General features: G+C 44.4%; 1 protein-coding gene across 4 annotated transcripts in view; it reads right to left on the reverse strand.

Moving 5' to 3' along the window:
* Positions 1-2,255: 2,255 nt before the first annotated feature.
* Positions 2,256-17,185, reverse strand: part of CCDC93 (coiled-coil domain containing 93) — a 95,775-nt gene continuing 80,845 nt past the window's right edge. For all 4 annotated transcript variants that reach the window (XM_032145623.2, XM_032145624.2, XM_032145622.2 and 1 more), the window contains exons 23-24: positions 13,691-13,804; positions 2,256-3,052 (exon numbers count right to left, since the gene is read on the reverse strand). In XM_032145623.2, the coding sequence (XP_032001514.1) occupies positions 2,999-3,052; positions 13,691-13,804 (168 nt within the window). In that variant the 3' untranslated portion in view covers positions 2,256-2,998. The remainder of the gene's footprint in view (positions 3,053-13,690; positions 13,805-17,185) is intronic.

Genomic DNA, 17,185 nt, shown 5'->3' on the forward strand with positions numbered 1-17,185 from the left:
GTAGTAAAAGGACTGTCTGAAGGTCTTCTCCAGCCTCTGCTCAAGGTTTCAGGAGGTCCCAAGGGCTCGGTGTTGTCAGAGAATGCTTCCCATGCCTGGACCTTCTGGTTGTGCTGACGGACTCAGCGGACACTGGCAGGACCCAGCTATCCTGAAAATATGTAAGGGCTACAAGCTAGAACCATTAAAACCATGAACTTCAGACTCTAACAGAGATATGCTTGACAAACTGGGAATTTGCCCTCTGTTAAAACACCCCTCACTGTGACTCTGACGACCGTTTAACATTCTGTACCTCCCTCTAGTGCTGTTAGCTAACCCCAGTCATCCAGTGGAGACGGAGCACATGTCAAAGACATCAACAAATGTCCTAGCATCTCCCCACGCACCTCGTGATCACCCAGTCTTGTCCTGCTCACAACAGCTCTGATTGCGGCTTAGAGCAGTCCCATGTACTCCATAAGAAGCAAGAAGTGGGAGGGAGCCCCCAACCCAGAGGCTGGCAGAGATTCCATAGCACTGGGCAGCCTGCCTGCTAGCAACTCCCTGTGCTGATTGAGCAGGGAGCCTGTCTCTCCTGGGGAAACCTGGTTCCTCCTGAAGCACACATTTTGAAAAAGTAACTTAATTAAGTTCTTGCTTCCTTTTAACTCTGGAGAAGCCTGTGGGCTTACAGCACAATGCCACACTATGTCTAGGCACACAGAGAGCCGTAGCCCTGGGAAGACAACCCCTTCTGGCTCTCCAGATGGCTTCTGAAATGATCAGGGGCCTTGGGGCATCTCCTTAGCCTATATGGCTTCACTATAAAGTCATATAACATCCTAATTACTCAGAAAGGCACTGTCCGCACTGAGGATTGTCTGCAGCAAGTGTGAAATTTGAGCTCAAACTGGCTTCTGTAGTCTAATTCAAAGTGTATTCAGGCAACAGAAACTGATTTATCCGTAGTAGGCCTTGTGGATTAAAAAAAGGGAATAGAGATCTATGGACACCTCTCTATACCAAAACCAAACCAAATGAAACTCTTGTGAAATACAGCTCAAAATAAATGCCTGCACTTTCAAAAAGAATTACTGGTTGCTTTGGATTCATCATGCCATAGTTTCCCCATCAGCACAGAGGTGGACTCCAGCAAGCCTAGAATGTCATCTGCCTCCCTACCACCTGTGGACAAATATTCAAATAACTGCCCCAACTGCTCACAAAAAGTTCAGTTAGCCAGGGGTGGGCTTACAAGCTGCTTAACAAGACAATACAGATGTTTCCCTGACTGAAATAACTTCAAACGCAGTCAAACTTCTGTCTCCTTCCCCTGCCCTCAGAGTGCCACCTGTTCTTTTGCAATTACTTGCTTCAACTTCACCAAGCCCTTCAAAACCCCCACATGACCGTGGCTCAGGGACCAGCTGAGGTGGAGTTGCACATGGCCCAAGAAGCGCCCGTAGGTGGCAGTTTCTATTTGCAAGCTGCTGCTTCCGCCTGGCTCAGGCAGGCCTTGCTGGCCCTGGCACTGAAACCAGTGGCTGTTTTTAATCCAGCACGTGTGTGTTTTTAAATCCGTACACATCAGCCCTGCTTAATCACATTCATTAGGGAACTAAAAATGAACACGTTTCTGTGGCTGCTGAATGCCCCACTTGCTTGACATGTTTAAGCTTTTGTGTTACTGTCCAAACCTGCTGCCTGATATGTTTGCAAGATTTATGCAAAATGGAGCACAAACCTACTGAACACGATGGAGTTACCAGACTCCTGAGGACCAGGGCAGCAGGAGCTCCATGTTTGATCTGCACTGGTCATTTCCAAGGATTAAAATCAACCCTCAGCTGCCCTTCAAGGCCCTCCAAAGCCTAGTCTCAGCCCTAGTTCCCAGACGGGTCTCTGAAGCTTCCTGCAGAGACTAGCTTATCCCCTCCTTTTCCAACATGCATGCCTTGCACTCCTCTGCACGCTCTTGGGTTTTTAATCATAGTGTATTTTCATTTAAAACAGTCGTCCTATCAACATCCGATTCTCCCTTTAGATAGGGCTCAAATGCTGCCTCCTCCAGGAAGTTTCCCTGGATCTCTGCAAACCCCACTGCTATTCCTCCTGACACCTTACTTGCCTTGAGTGCAGGGAACAGTGTCGTCTGTCTCTCTCCTGGCTCAGACCATGACCCATCTGCAGTGTAGCCTCATCAAATGTGCCTTCAATGAGGGGGATGCACAGCCCCTCTGCATGCTGTGACTCACATGAACATTGGGGCAGGGGAAGGTATAATTTTTATTGAAGTGTCCTCAGCACAAGGTCTGTTTTCAATTTTCTGAGAAATAAACTTGAGTAACGTATAAAAATTAAAACGACACTGAACTTTCATTCCAGTTGCTGTCACCACCAAGCCTGCTGGCTGGCACCTGGAGGAGCTGGGAACAAAAGGTACCATGGCAGGTGAAAGGCCCAAGTGACCGACACTACATGGGCTGATCATTTCAGCTAAACGCCTTCTGTTTACGGAAAAACATCTTGGATAGCCCAGTTCTGTGGTCAAGTGTGCTGTATCCACCTCCCTGGGCCACCTGCTGGGTACCTGTGCGGTAGGAACTGTGTCTTACACGTCTCTGAATCTTCCTCAGTGCTTATTTCTCAGTGGTTGCTGAATTAATACTTGCTAAACAAATGAATTCTTCTTTATTCAGAGTCCATACAAATACAGGTACCTTCGTAAGCACAATGTTACTGGAGACATAAAAGTTGAATCAACAGAGAACAAGTACTCCCCACATTCTTCATAGGATGATGGGTGTTATCCAAGCCATGTGTTTACTGTCTGATTCCATCAACAGCAGCCAACAGAGATGAATGGAAGCAAAGAGGAGAAAGAAAACATCCAGGTTGTTGAAATCATTACACCTGCATCTCTCTACTGTCGCTTTCAGAACCATTTCATGATCTTGTAGTTGATATACAGTGCTTAAAAGTAAAATCAATGACATACAACCATGGCTGGGGATGTTCAGGAGGCCTTCGCTTTCACCTTGGACAGCAGCATCTCATTCTTGCGGCCCTCCTGGAGGGGAAGCAGAGAGTATAGAGAGAGTGGTGACTACATCAGCACCCATGTGAGGCCAAGATGGTCTCAAAGCCCTTCCCATATCCCTATGGGAGACATCTCCTGGCCAACTCAGTCTCTTGGCATGCTGCCGCCAGCATGATGAAGCTTCCTGATGACCTACTGACATCAACACCAAAAATAACTATAATGATGCTCCATTTCTGGGCTGTCAGACTGAAAATTGGATGAGAGGATAGGCACTGTCATTCCAAAAGACTTCATGAAGTCTAGGAAACCTCAAGCGGATGGAAGCAGAAAGCACACTTATCTGCCAGTCTTGGCCTACTATGATGAGGGAGTGGGGAAAGGCTTTGGAGACAGCAGCCTAAAACAAGATAAAAGGGAGCCCTAGTTTACATAGCAGGCAAAACACATAGAGTTCTAACAGTGAAGGTTAAAAATACTCTTGTCTTTAAGAAAGAAACTCAGAAAATAGGATAAGAGATATTCATCAAGATAATGGGGCCAGGCGCAGTGGCTCACCCCTGTAATCCCAGCACTTTGGGAGGCCGAGGCAGGCGGATCACGAGGTCAGGAGATCGAGACCATCCTGGCTACTACTAAACCCCATCTCTACTAAAAATATAAAATATTAGCCAGGCGTGGTGGCGGGTGCCTGTAGTCCCAGCTACTCGGGAGGCTGAGGCAGGACAATGGCATGGACCCGGGAGGTGGAGCTTGCAGTGAGCCGAGATTGTGCCACTGCACTCCAGCCTGGGTGACAGAGCAAGGCTCTGTCTCAAAAAAAAAAAACAACACCTGCCCTTCCTTAAAACCAAGCTGTATGAAATCAATGGCACGTGCTACGGGTTATCACTGAGGGAGGTCACTGCCCCATCCTCTGCCTACAGAATCTGACATCCAGTGGCACAAGTCACCTCTGCATCATTTCATGTTCCCTCTGGGGTCATCTTCAAAAGCTTCTAACTGCACCTCCTGCCCTTGTTCCACTGGCCTTAGTAGCTCAGGATACCTCCATCTGCTAGCCAACCTCCAGTAACTCCAACCCCATTCTCTGGGCAGGGTCACAAGGAGTCCTGCTTTTAAATTGGGAGATAAAAGTGGTAGCAGAAAGGGCCCGGACAGGTAGAGCTCCCAGGCTTGGCAGTGGTCAGGCCTCCAGGGGCTATGTTTTCCTGGAGGTACATTTATTGTGGGAGAAAAACTTTTACCCTTGAACCTTCTGCACTCAAAACCCGCACGGTCAATTTTTCCATCTTCCTGAGCCAGGGTCAGGTGCTCCCAGCTCTCTGGAGGCCCTGATCTTTTGGCAGTGTGATGGCAGCATGACCACAACGACCTTGGTTTTGCTAAGACTAGTGCTGGCTCATCTACAGGATTCAGACGTGTCTTTCACTCAGGGAGCAAGGAAACAGGTGGGTGGTTGCCTTGGTGGTAAGGCTGAGTACTTTGAGGCTGTCAGAAGCAAGGTGCTCTGACACTTTTGAGCACCTTTTTGGGGAGAGAGGGGCAGTTCATGGGCAGGGCGGTGGGGGGACAGAAATAAGGCGATACTGGGTTCCTTTTAAAAATGGCTTGAGATGTACTTAGGGAAAAAAGACTCCAGCTTAAAACAAATGGAGGGGAAGAGATAGAACAAGAACAGAGAGCTACACTATTATATTGTTATACTACACTCTCTACTTGTGTATTTTTTAAGATTTCCATAACAAAAATATAAAACAGTAAATAAGTTTAAACTGTCACCCACCTCACCATTTAAATGAGGCAGAAACAGCATCAGAACTCTACCGTAGGGAACTGTGTGTGTCACAGCACCCTAGGCGATGCTTGTGCTTTTCGGTAGAGACAGCCTGCAACGTCACCTAGTATGTGAGCCTACAGAATCATATTCTCCGTCTCTTCAAAGCAAATACAAAAGAGGCGCTTTGCGCGTTTGTTTCTACAAGAAAAGGGAAAATGTCTCATCTCCTCAGTCTCTTTCCTGCTGAAAACTCTATCCAGGCCCACTAGGTGCCAGACAGAGAGCTAAGTTCACTCAAGGTTATGTACCCAAAGCCAGCTTCACAAAAATGTAGGGTTTGAATTCATCAGTGCTATTGAATTTAAATCTCAGTATCATGACCTGATGGTGCCCACGGCGCATAACTGTTGCCCATTTAACGTGGGGTAAACCAAACCCAACAAAGGCAACCGCTAAGGTGGCAAAAAACCATATTGTAGACAGCAATGTTGTGTTTTCCATGAAGAATAATTATTGCACACCACAAGTGCTTGGGCCAAGGATGCAGTGAGAATTCAGAACGCAGAAGTAGAGGGCCAGTGAGGGGATGGTGAGAAGGCAAAATAGAGGGTGCTGGGAGAAGGCTCCACCCTGGATGAAAGTCCAAATTAAACTGTAATATATAAATTATACAGAAAAGCAGCAGAACTAGTCTGGCTGAAGATATGGTGTAGAGGCTGTGGAGTAGCAAGCAAGTCCCTCTCATCACCTCCTCCTCAACACCTATGGTGGCCCCAAATTACCTCGCAAGAGCTTGTGGGAGAAAGTTTAAGATGCTGGAACACTGACATGTGGGTGCCAGTTTTAAATGTTTGCCAAGTAAAATGTTCAAAAAAAAAAAAAAAAAAAAGGACTACCCACCATCACAATTATTTTCTAAGACAATTTTAACACCAAAAAATAAAAGGACATGCTAAATGTGAGGTGAAATATATTTAAATGAAATATGCAAGATTTTTAGGGGGTGGAGCCAAGATGGCTGAATAGGAACAGCTCCAGTCTACAGCTCCCACTGTGAGCGACACAGAAGATGGGTGATTTCTGCATTTCCAACTGAGGTACTGGGTTCATCTCACTGGTCAGTGTCAGAAAGCGGGTACAGGACAGTGGGTACAGCGCACCGAGCGTGAGCCGAAGCAGGGCGAGGCATCACCTCACCCAGGAAGCACAAGGGGTCAGGGAGTTCCCTTTCCTAGCCAAAGAAAGGGGTGACGGATGGCACCTGGAAAATCGGGTCACTCCCACCCTAATACTGCGCTTTTCCAACAGTCTTAGCAAATGGCACACCAGGAGATTATATCCCGCGCCTGGCTCAGAGGGTCCTACGCCCACGGAGCCTCGCTCATTGCTACCACAGCAGTCTGAGATCAAACTGCAAGAAGGCAAGGCTGGGGAAGGGGCACCCGCCATTGCTGAGGCTTGAGTAGGTAAACAAAGCAGCCGAGAAGCTCGAACTGGGTGGAGCTCACCACAGCACAAGGAGGCCTGCCTGCCTGCCTCTGTAGACTCCACCTCTGGGGGCAGAGCATAGCCAAACAAAAGACAGCAGAATCCTCTGCAGACTTAAAAGTCCCTGTCTGACAGCTTTGAAGAGAATAGTGGTTCTCCCAGCACACAGCTGGAGATCTGAGAACGGACAGACTGCTTCTTCAAGTGGGTCCCTGACCTCCAAGTAGCCTAACTGGGAGGCACCCCCCAGTAGGGGCACACTGACACCTCACACGGCCGGGTACTCCTCTGAGACAAAACTTCCAGAGGAATGATCAGGCAACAACATTTGCTGCTCACCAATATCCCCTGTTCTGCAGCCTCCGCTGCTGATACCCAGGCAAACGAGGTTTGGAGTGGACCTCCAGCAAACTCCAACAGACCTGCAGCTGAGGGTCCTGACTGTTCGAAGGAAAACTAACAAACAGAAAGGACATCCATACCAAAACCCCATCTGTATGTCACCATCATCAAAGACCAAAGGTAGATAAAACCACAAAGATGGGGAAAAAACAGAGCAGAAAAACTGGAAACTCTAAAAATCAGAGCATCTTTCCTCCTCCAAAGGAATGCAGCTCCTCACCAGCAGCAGAACAAAGCTGGATGGAGAATGACTTTGATGAGTTGAGAGAAGAAGGCTTCAGACGATCAAACTACTCTGAGCTAAAGGAGGAAGTTCGAACCCATGGCAAAGAAGTTAAAAACCTTGAAAAAAAATCAGACGAATGGCTAACTAGAATAACCAATGCAGAGAAGTCCTTAAAGGACCTGATGGAGCTGAAAACCACGGCACAAGAACTACGTGACAAATGCACAAGCCTCAATAGCCAATTCGATCAACTGGAAGAAAGGGTATCAGTGATGGAAGAAATGAATGAAATGAAGCGAGAAAAGTTTAGAGAAAAAAGAATAAAAAGAAATGACCAAAGCCTCCAAGAAATATGGGACCATGTGAAAAGACCAAATCTACGTCTGACTGGTGTACCTGAAAGTGACGGGAGAATGGAACCAAGTTGGAAAACACTCTGCAGGATACTATCCAGGAGAACTTCCTCAATCTAGCAAGGCAGGCCAACATTCAAATTTAGGAAATACAGAGAATGTCATAAAGAAACTCCTAGAGAAGAGCAACTCCAAGACACATAATTGTCAGATTCACCAAAGTTGAAATGAAGGAAAAAATGTTAAGGGCAGCCAGAGAGAAAGCTCGGGTTACCCACAAAGGGAAGCTCATCAGACTAACAGCTGATCTCTCTGCAGAAACTCTACAACCCAGAAGAGAGTGGGGGCCAATATTCAACATTCCTAAAGAAAAGAATTTTTCATCCCAGAATTTCATATCCAGCCAAACTAAGCTTCATAAGTGAAGGAGAAATAAACTACAGACAAGCAAATGCTGAAAGATTTTGTCACCACCAGGCCTGCCCTAAGAGCTCCTGAAGGAAGCACTAAACATGGAAAGGAATAACCGGTACCAGCCACTGCAAAAACATGCCAAATTGTAAAGACCTTCAAGGCTAGGAAGAAACTGCAGCAACTAATGAGCAAAATAACCAGCTAACATCATAATGACAGGATCAAATTCACACATAACAATATTAACCTTAAATATAAATGGGCTAAATGCTCCAATTAAAAGACACAGACTGGCAAATTGGATAAAGAATCAAGACCCATCAGTGTGCTGTATTCAGGAAACCCATCTCACGTGCAGAGACACACATAGGCTCAAAATAAAGGGATGGAGGAAGATCTACCAAGCAAATGCAAACCAAAAAAAGGCAGGGGTTGCAATCCTAGTCTCTGATAAAACAGCCTTTAAACCAACAAAGATCAAAAGAGACAAAGAAGGCTATTACATAATGGTAAAGGGATCAATTCAACAAGAAGAGCTAACTATCCTGAATATATATGCACCCAATACAGGAGCACCCAGATTCATAAAGCAAGTCCTTAGAGATCTACAAAGAGACTTAGACTCCCACACAATAATAATGGGAGATTTTAACACCCCACTGTCAACATTAGATCAACAAGACAGAAAGTTAACAAGGATATCCAGGAATTGAACTCAGCTCTGCACCAAGCGGACCTAATAGACATCAGAACTCTCCACCCCAAATCAACAGAATATACATTCTTTTCAGCACCACACGACACCTATTCCAAAACTGACCACATAGTCGGAAGTAAAGCACTCCTCAGCAAATGTAAAAGAACAGAAAGTATAACAAACTGTCTCGCACACCACAGTGCAATCAAACTAGAACTCAGGATTAAGAACCTAACTCAAAACCACTCAACTACATGGAAACTGAACAACCTGCTCCTGAATGACTACTGGGTACATAACGACATGAAGGCAGAGATAAAGATGTTCTTTGAAACCAATGAGAAGAAAGACACAACATACCAGAATCTCTGGGATGCATTCAAAGCAGTGTGTAGAGGGAAATTTATAGCACTAAATGCCCACAAGAGAAAGCAGGAAAGATCTAAAATTGACACCCTAACATCACAATTAAAAGAACTAGAGAAGCAAGAGCAAACACATTCAAAAGCTAGCAGAAGGCAAGAAATAATTAAGATCAGAGCAGAACTGAAGGAAATAGAGACACAAAAAACCCTTCAAAAAAATCAATGAATCCAGGAGCTAGTTTTTTGAAAAGATCAGCAAAATTGATAGACCACTAGCAAGACTAATAAAGAAGAGAGAAGAATCAAATAGATGCAATAAAAAATGATAAACGGGATATCACCACCAATCCCACAGAAATACAAACTACCATCAAAGAATACTATAAACACCTCTATGCCAATAAACTAGAAAATCTAGAAGAAATGGATAAATTCCTGGACACATACACCCTCCCAAGACTAAACCAGGAAGAAGTTGAATTTCTGAATACACCAATAACAGGCTCTGAAATTGAGGCAATAATTAATAGCTTACCAACCAAAAAAAGTCCAGGACCAGATGGATTCACAGCCAAATTCTACCAGAGGTACAAGGAGGAGCTGGTGCCATTCCTTCTGAAACTATTCCAATCAACAGAAAAAGAGGGAATCCTCCCTAATTCATTTTATGAGGCCAGCATCATCCTGATACCAAAGCCTGGCAGAGACACAACAAAAAAAGAGAATTTTAGATCAGTATCCCTGATGAACATCGATGCAAAAATCCTCAATAAAATACTGGCAAACCGAATCCAGCAGTACATCAAAAAGCTTATCCACCATGATCAAGTGGGCTTCATCCCTGGGATGCAAGGCTGGTTCAACATATGCAAATCAATAAACGTAATCCAGCATATAAACAGAACCAATGACAAAAACCATATGATTATCTCAATAGATGCAGAAAAGGCCTCTGACAAAATTCAACAACACTTCATGCTAAAAACTCTCAAAAAACTAGGTATTGATGGGATGTATCGCAAAATAATAAGAGCTATCTATGACAAACCCACAGTCAATATCATACTGAATGGGCAAAAACTAGAAGCATTCCCTTTGAAAACTGTCACAAGACAGGGATGCCCTCTCTCACCACTCCTATTCAACACAGGAAGTTCTGGTCAGGGCAATCAGGCAGGAGAAGGAGATAAAGGGTATTCAATTAGGAAAAGAAGAAGTCAAATTGTCCCCATTTGCAGATGACATGATTGTATATCTAGAAAACTGCATTGTCTCAGCCCAAAATCTCCTTAAGCTGATAGATTCAGCAAAGTCTCAGGATACAAAATCAATGTGCAAAAATCACAAGCATTCTTATACACCAATAACAGACAAACACAGAGCCAAATCATGAGTGAACTCACATTCACAATTGCTTCAAAGAGAATAAAATATCTAGGAATCCAACTTACAAGGGACATGAAGGACCTCTTCAAGGAGAACTACAAACCACTGCTCAATGAAATAAAAGAGGATACAAAGAAATGGAAGAACATTCCATGCTTATGGGTAGGAAGAATCAATATTGTGAAAATGGCCATACTGCCCAAGGTAATTTATAGATTCAATGCCATCCCCATCAGCTACCAATGACTTTCTTCACAGAATTGGAAAAAACTACTTTAAAGTTCATATGGAATCAAAAAAGAGCCCACATTGCCAAGACAATCCTAAGCCAAAAGAACAAAGCTGGAGGCATCATGCTACCTGACTTCAAACTATACTACAAGGCTACAGTAACCAAAACAGCATGGTACTGGTACCAAAACAGAGATATGGACCAATGGAACAGAATAGAGCCCTCAGAAATAATGCCGCATATCTACAACCATCTGATCTTTGACAAACCTGACAAAAACAAGAAATGGGGAAAGGATTCCCTATTTAATAAATGGTGCTGGGAAAACTGGCTAGCCTATGGAGAAAGCTGAAACTGGATCCCTTCCTTACACCTTATACAAAAATTAATTCAAGATGGATTAAAGACTTAAATGTTAGACCTAAAATCATAAAAACCCTAGAAGAAAACCTAGGCAATACCATTTAGGACATAGGCATGGGCAAGGACTTCATGGCTAACACACCAAAAGCAATGGCAACAAAAGCCAAAATTGACAAATGGGATCTCATTAAACTAAAGAGCTTCTGCACAGCAAAAGAAACTACCATCAGAGTGAATAGGCAACCTACAGAATGGGAGAAAATTTTTGCAATCTACTCATCTGACAAAGGGCTAATATCCAGAATCTACAATGAACTCAAACAAATTCACAAGAAAAAAACAACCCCATCAAAAAGTGGGCAAAGGATATGAATAGACACTTCTCAAAAGAAGACATTTATGCAGCCAAAAGACACATGAAAAAATGCTCATCATCACTGGCCATCAGAGAAATGCAAATCAAAACCACAATGAGATACCATCTCACACCAGTTAGAATGGCCATCATTAAAAAGTCAGGAAACAACAGATGCTGGAGAGGATGTGGAGAATTAGGAACACTTTTACACTGTTGGTGGGAGTGTAAACTAGTTCAACCATTGTGGAAGTCAGTGTGGTGACTCCTCAGGGATCTAGAACTAGAAATACCATTTGACCCAGCCATCCCATTACTGGGTACATACCCAAAGGATTATAAATCATGCTGCTATAAAGACACATGCATGCATATGTTTATTGCAGCACTATTCACAATAGCAAAGACTTGGAACCAAGCCAAATGTCCAACAATGATAGACTGGATTAAGAAAATGTGGCACATATACACCATGGAATACTATGCAGCCATAAAAAAGGATGAGTTCATGTCCTTTGTAGGGACATGGATGAAGCTGGAAACCATCATTCTCAGCAAACTATCGCAAGGACAAAAAAACTAAACACCACATGTTCTCACTCATACGTGGGAATTGAACAATGAGAACACATGGACACAGGAAGGGGAACATCACACACCAGGGCCCTTTGTGGGGCGGGGGGAGGGAGGAGGGATAGCATTAGGAGATATACCTAATGTTAAATGACGAGTTAATGGGTGCAGCACACCAACACGGCACATGTATATATATGTAACTAACCTGCACGTTCGTTGTGCACATGTACCTTAAAACTTAAAGTATAATAAAAAAAAGAAATATGCAAGAACATATTTCATCCCCTCCCTCTCTTCTGACTTGCTTCGTACTGAAGGAAAGAGGCCTGGCAAGAATCTGGTCTAGGTGTCTTAGCTGGCTCTGAAGGAACCACCCTCTGTGTCTGTTGTGACAATGACTGCCAGCACAGGTGGGAACCCAGAGCCAAGCCACTTAACACCTCTGAAGGAACTGGTGCCTTGGAGGTCATCCTAAGCTCTCGCCTGAGAGCCTGCAGGGCGAAAATGAGCTTTTCCATTTCATTTTCAATTGCTTTGACAGCTTATACTTACCCTCCTCAACTTACTTGCTTTTTGTTTCTACACTGTCAAAAGGGTGTCTCCAAGCAACATTTGAGATGCAGTTCTTCTCCTTTTGTGAGTTTTGATTAAAGGGAAGGAGGAGCTCTGAGTAGGGCAGCAAATTCCTAATTGTTCCCTGCCAGTTCACTCACTGGCCCTTCTGGGACCTCAGCTTCAGCCTGTGCTAGCCTCAAAGGAGTCCCAGACTGAGCTGCAGACCCTCCGCTCCCCATTCCTGCACTGCTGTGCCTGAAGAACTCTTTCTTCCCATGGCTAGCTCCTGCTCACCCTAGAGGGCCCTCCTGGACCACACCACCTAAACCAGTCTCCTCACATGGCAAAGTTTGGAATTGTTACTACTTATTTGTTATGACTTGTTCTTAGCTTGCCATCTGTCTCTCCCACCACAGCGTATGCTCCTTAAGGAGGGGGAGGTCTGTGTTACAACCTGGCATCTGCCCAGGGGTATAGTAGGAGCTGGAACACTGGAAAAGATGAGATTTTGAAATGCCTATGCGATGTGGCTTCTAGAAGTTAAATCACAAAAAAGGAAAGATGTAGAAGCCAAGGGAAAGATAAGGAAGGAAGAAAGAAGTCTTAAAATAAGAACAAAATTATGAGCATGGAAAGACTACATTTTTTATTCTGCAGACCAAACACCAGGATACAACCTACCTTTAACTCTGCTGTATTTTCAGCAGTCTCTAAACTCACTGAAACCACATGGATTTAGGTTAGGGAGAAGGAATTCCTTAAAATAAAGCTGCTGAGACCCTAGCAAGGGACCAAATGAAGTCTTTTTGGAAAATCTCTTAAGGGCAGGCATTTTTCTTTCTGGAACAATGAAGAGTAACTGCCCAAATGCAGGAAGGAAAAACGGAAAACCGAAATTCAGTTGAGTGTTGGGTGTTAGGAGGTGCCAGACCTGGTGCTAGATGCTTCAAATTTCTCATCTGACGCAACAGAACCCACAAATGAGGAAACTGAGGCTGGGAGGGATTAGGTCATTGCCAAAGTACACAGCTGGTAAGTGGTAAATGTAGGATTCGAATCCAAGCCTGTGACTCTTCAAAGTTCTCTCTTCCCACATGGCTTCTTGAGGTCCCTCCCCACCCTAAGATTGGCAGAAGAGAAGATTCTAAATCTGAATCCACAACAAATGCTGTTTCCAAGTGGCCCTTGATATGGACTGATGGAGTCATTTTGTGAGTTTAATGTGCTTACTAAGTGTTAGGAAAACTAAAATGATGTGATGTCTTAAAACATTTAATTAGACCTCAAGATGGGCCACAGAAAAACGCAATCTTCAGCTACCTAGATGCCACACTTCACTGCCAGATCACACTCTGTCTTGTTATTTCCCTTCACAGACCAGAGGAAAACCAAAAAACTGCTGTTTTTTAGTGGCTACTTTTGAGGTGAACATGTATCTCACATTAGCCTTAACATGCTGCCCAGCCTTCCTCTTACCTCCTTGAACTCTTTCACAGTCTTAAAGTATAGCCTCTGCTTTTCTAACAGCTCCAAGTACTGGTCGTTCAACTGGTCTCTTCTCATTTTGTTCTCTTGCTTTTTCTTTTCCATCTGTTGAAACATTGTGGGAAATGGTGATGAAAAGACACGTTCTGCCCAAGGGCTACTGGCAACATCCAAAAGGCAACAGTTGTTAACAGTTTCATGGATTTCCTTCCAGTAAAGGAAGCTTCAATATATAATTTTTGAGGTTGGTTAATTTATTTGCATGATATTACATGGAGGGTCTACAATTTATTCAGCAATTTTTCTATCACTGAGTATTAACTGTTTCCATTTTTTTTTTCTCACTACAATTTCACAATGGACAGGTTGGTGATTCTCAACTGGGAGCTACTCTGCCCCTCATTCCCCACCCGGCAGTGTCTGGAGACAGTTTTGATTGTCACAACTGTGAGAAGTGGGTGCTACTGGTATCACTGGGTAGAGGCCAGCAATGCTACTAAACATCCTACATTGCACAGAACACCCCCACAGCAAAGACTTATCTGGCCTGAAATGTTAACTGTGCTGAGGTTGAGAAACCCTGATTTAAAAACTGTGCTCATATAATAAAACTGTGTATCCTCTTTTGATTTAATGTATTTCCATGTCATTATAAATTTTCTACAAATTATCATTTTAAAAACAATACAATATTCCTGCTGATTGCTAACTTACCCATCTTTCTGCTGGTAGACAATTTAGGGTATTTTCAGGATTTTGATCTCATAAATAGATGCTAGGCTTTGACTTAAAGAGACTTTTCTAAGGTATCCAAAAGCTTATTCATTCAACAAATATTGACTTAGAACCTGCTGAGTATCTACATGTAGTGGTGAACATGGCAAAGTCACTACTCCCACAGAGCATACATTCTAGAGATTCACATTAAGCAAGCACCCTGACAAACAGACACACAAAATATTCGCAACACTGATCAGTCCTGTGAGGAAAATGACACGAGGGGAGGTGACGGAGAGGAGGGTGGGTGCATGGCCTCCTCAGCCTGGAAGCTCAGAGAGGCTCTCTGAGGATACTAGAGCAGGGCTGGCAATGCTATGTGCTATATGTCTGAAAGGTAAACCCAGAGCATCAGCCAGGAAATGAGGGCAGAAAGAGTTACGGTACAGACCGGGTGCCTGACACTCATGGCCGGTGCTCAAAAACTTGTTGAATCAAATTCTGAGAGATGCTTTGCTGTGGCTTTGCTGATGCCTGACCATGATTTCTGTGTTACACTTTGGAAGGGATTTGGTAAACACAAGCTACAGGTAAAATTGGCTGCATTTTATTCAGTAGTTCCCTCCACACTATAGGCCTCTGTTGACTACATAGGACAAATGCAACTTGGTGTCCCCAAAGCCTACCCCAATGCTGTTCAGAGAAAGACCCATCACATATGGGGACTGATTTGCCTAGTCAAATCCTGACCTTGCATTCAGTTCCTGAGTCCCAAGACCCTGTGCCCTGCTCTTTCCACAGGTCTGCATACGGATGCCTGGTGCACACCCATGCTAGGTCTCCAGTTTGGTGCCCTCCCTTGTGCCTAGGTCTCCCAGAATGGGCAGTCCCCTCTGGGGTCCTTGGCTGGTGTCCTACCACACTTGGAGCCCTGGCTCTGCAGCAAGTCCTGATCCCTGTCGATGGAACCCCTAATGCTGCCCGCATGGGTCTCTCACACTCACTCATGATCCTGTCACAGTGACACACCAGCCCACCACAGCTCCCACTACTGTTTCTTCGTGGGCTCCAACTCTCAAAGCAGCAGACACCTTTTCTGCTGCACTGGCTACGACCTCACAGCTAGGTCTCTCTCTCTTATTAGGACAGCCAGCAGCTCTATCTCAGGCCTTTCCTCTCTGCTCTGTACTTTAGCAAAGCACTTCACCGTGACTGATTATGTCCTAGTGAGGTAGCAATGCGCTTGAATTATGAATTTATCCAGAATCCACTGTGGGAGTTAGTGTGGCAACCTAGAAATAGTATGAGCTTGAGGCCAGAAATGCTGGGTTCAAATCCTAGTTCTGCCACTCACTGTATATCCTTGGACAGCTAATTTAACTTTTTTGAATGCTACGTCCTTTAACTAAAATAAGAATATCACCTAGATCACCAGTTTTGTTACAAGAAGCTTGTGACATGAAATGTTAAGTGAATGATCCATCATCTGGTCCATAGTAGCTGCTCAATAAAGACCATTTTTCTTCTCAATATTTCACATCCTAGAATGCCAACTCACTCTGAGAAGGAGTTGACTCTTTGATCTAAGCTTCACTTTCACACTCTTCTCAGTGTCCCCTTACCCAAACGTACCATTGTTATTCCCTACTTATCACCTCTTCACACCCTAGGTCTGTGAAGTGCTTGTGCCAAGCACTTGCTCACAGTATTCCAGAGATCCAGAGACCTTACCTCCTCTGAGTGAAGTCAAAATGCTGACTGATATGTGACCCCTTCTTTACTCAGAAACCCTTAGACAGTGCATAAACACCTATTCAGTCATTGTTACCCAACGCTCGTCTACTATGTAACACTCTGAACCTGCTAGTTCTGAGAAACCTGTGCTTGAGAGGACACAGACTCCCCTGCCACATCTATGAGAGCAGGACCCATTAAGGCACCGTTACAGGGAAAGCTACTTTTCTTTTTTTTAAACAAACACAATAAAACACATCCATCCAAGTGACTGCTGTTCCATTCAGAGTGTCAATCAACATTCAACATTCAAAGCGTATCTGGAACCCTCTTTGAGAACTGCTCTTTGACTCCGTTAAAAGAATTCTCTCATTCAACAAATAGTCCTTGAGGCCTAACCATGGGTTAGGTGCTACATCAGCCACCGGGGATGCAGACCACAGAAAGAGAGCCCACTCTGCCCTGGGTGCCATTGACCCATTTGGCACCCACCATGGAGGGGAGAGACAGACACAGCAGCGCCTTTCCACACTGGGCAGCAGAGGGGCCAAGAGCATGAAGCCTTGGGGAGAGCGAAGAGAGTGAAGGGGTGAAGCCCATTTCTTCCCCTGCTCTGGCTCATAGTCAACAACAGGAATTCATGGGGTTTTTTTCCTTTGGCCTCTGCTTCCTGTTTACACTGCTCTCTGTAAACAGGAAGCAGAAGTCAAAGGAAAAAACCCCATGAATTCCTGTTGTTCTTGACTATGAACCAGAGCAGCTTCCTGAGGAGCAATGGCAGGGTGGAAGCGTCTAACACACAGACACCTGGGTTGTCACAGGCTTTTGGTCAGCCAGGTTCTCTGCCCTCCACCTACTCACACCCCAGATCACTGAGATGGGACTGCATTCTCTCTCTGCAAGACAGCCTATCCTGGCTTGGGTGAGTGTGCATATATAGGCAAGCGCTGACTTATATCGTTCTCATTTTTATGGCTGAATAGTCTGAGAAATCGTGCTTGTTACTAGTGATACTTTTTTTCTCCTCCTTTGACA

The sequence above is a fragment of the Hylobates moloch genome, unplaced genomic scaffold, assembly GCF_009828535.3.
Source record: "Hylobates moloch isolate HMO894 unplaced genomic scaffold, HMol_V3 SCAFFOLD_24, whole genome shotgun sequence".
In the NCBI taxonomy this organism is placed as follows: Eukaryota; Metazoa; Chordata; class Mammalia; order Primates; family Hylobatidae; genus Hylobates; species Hylobates moloch.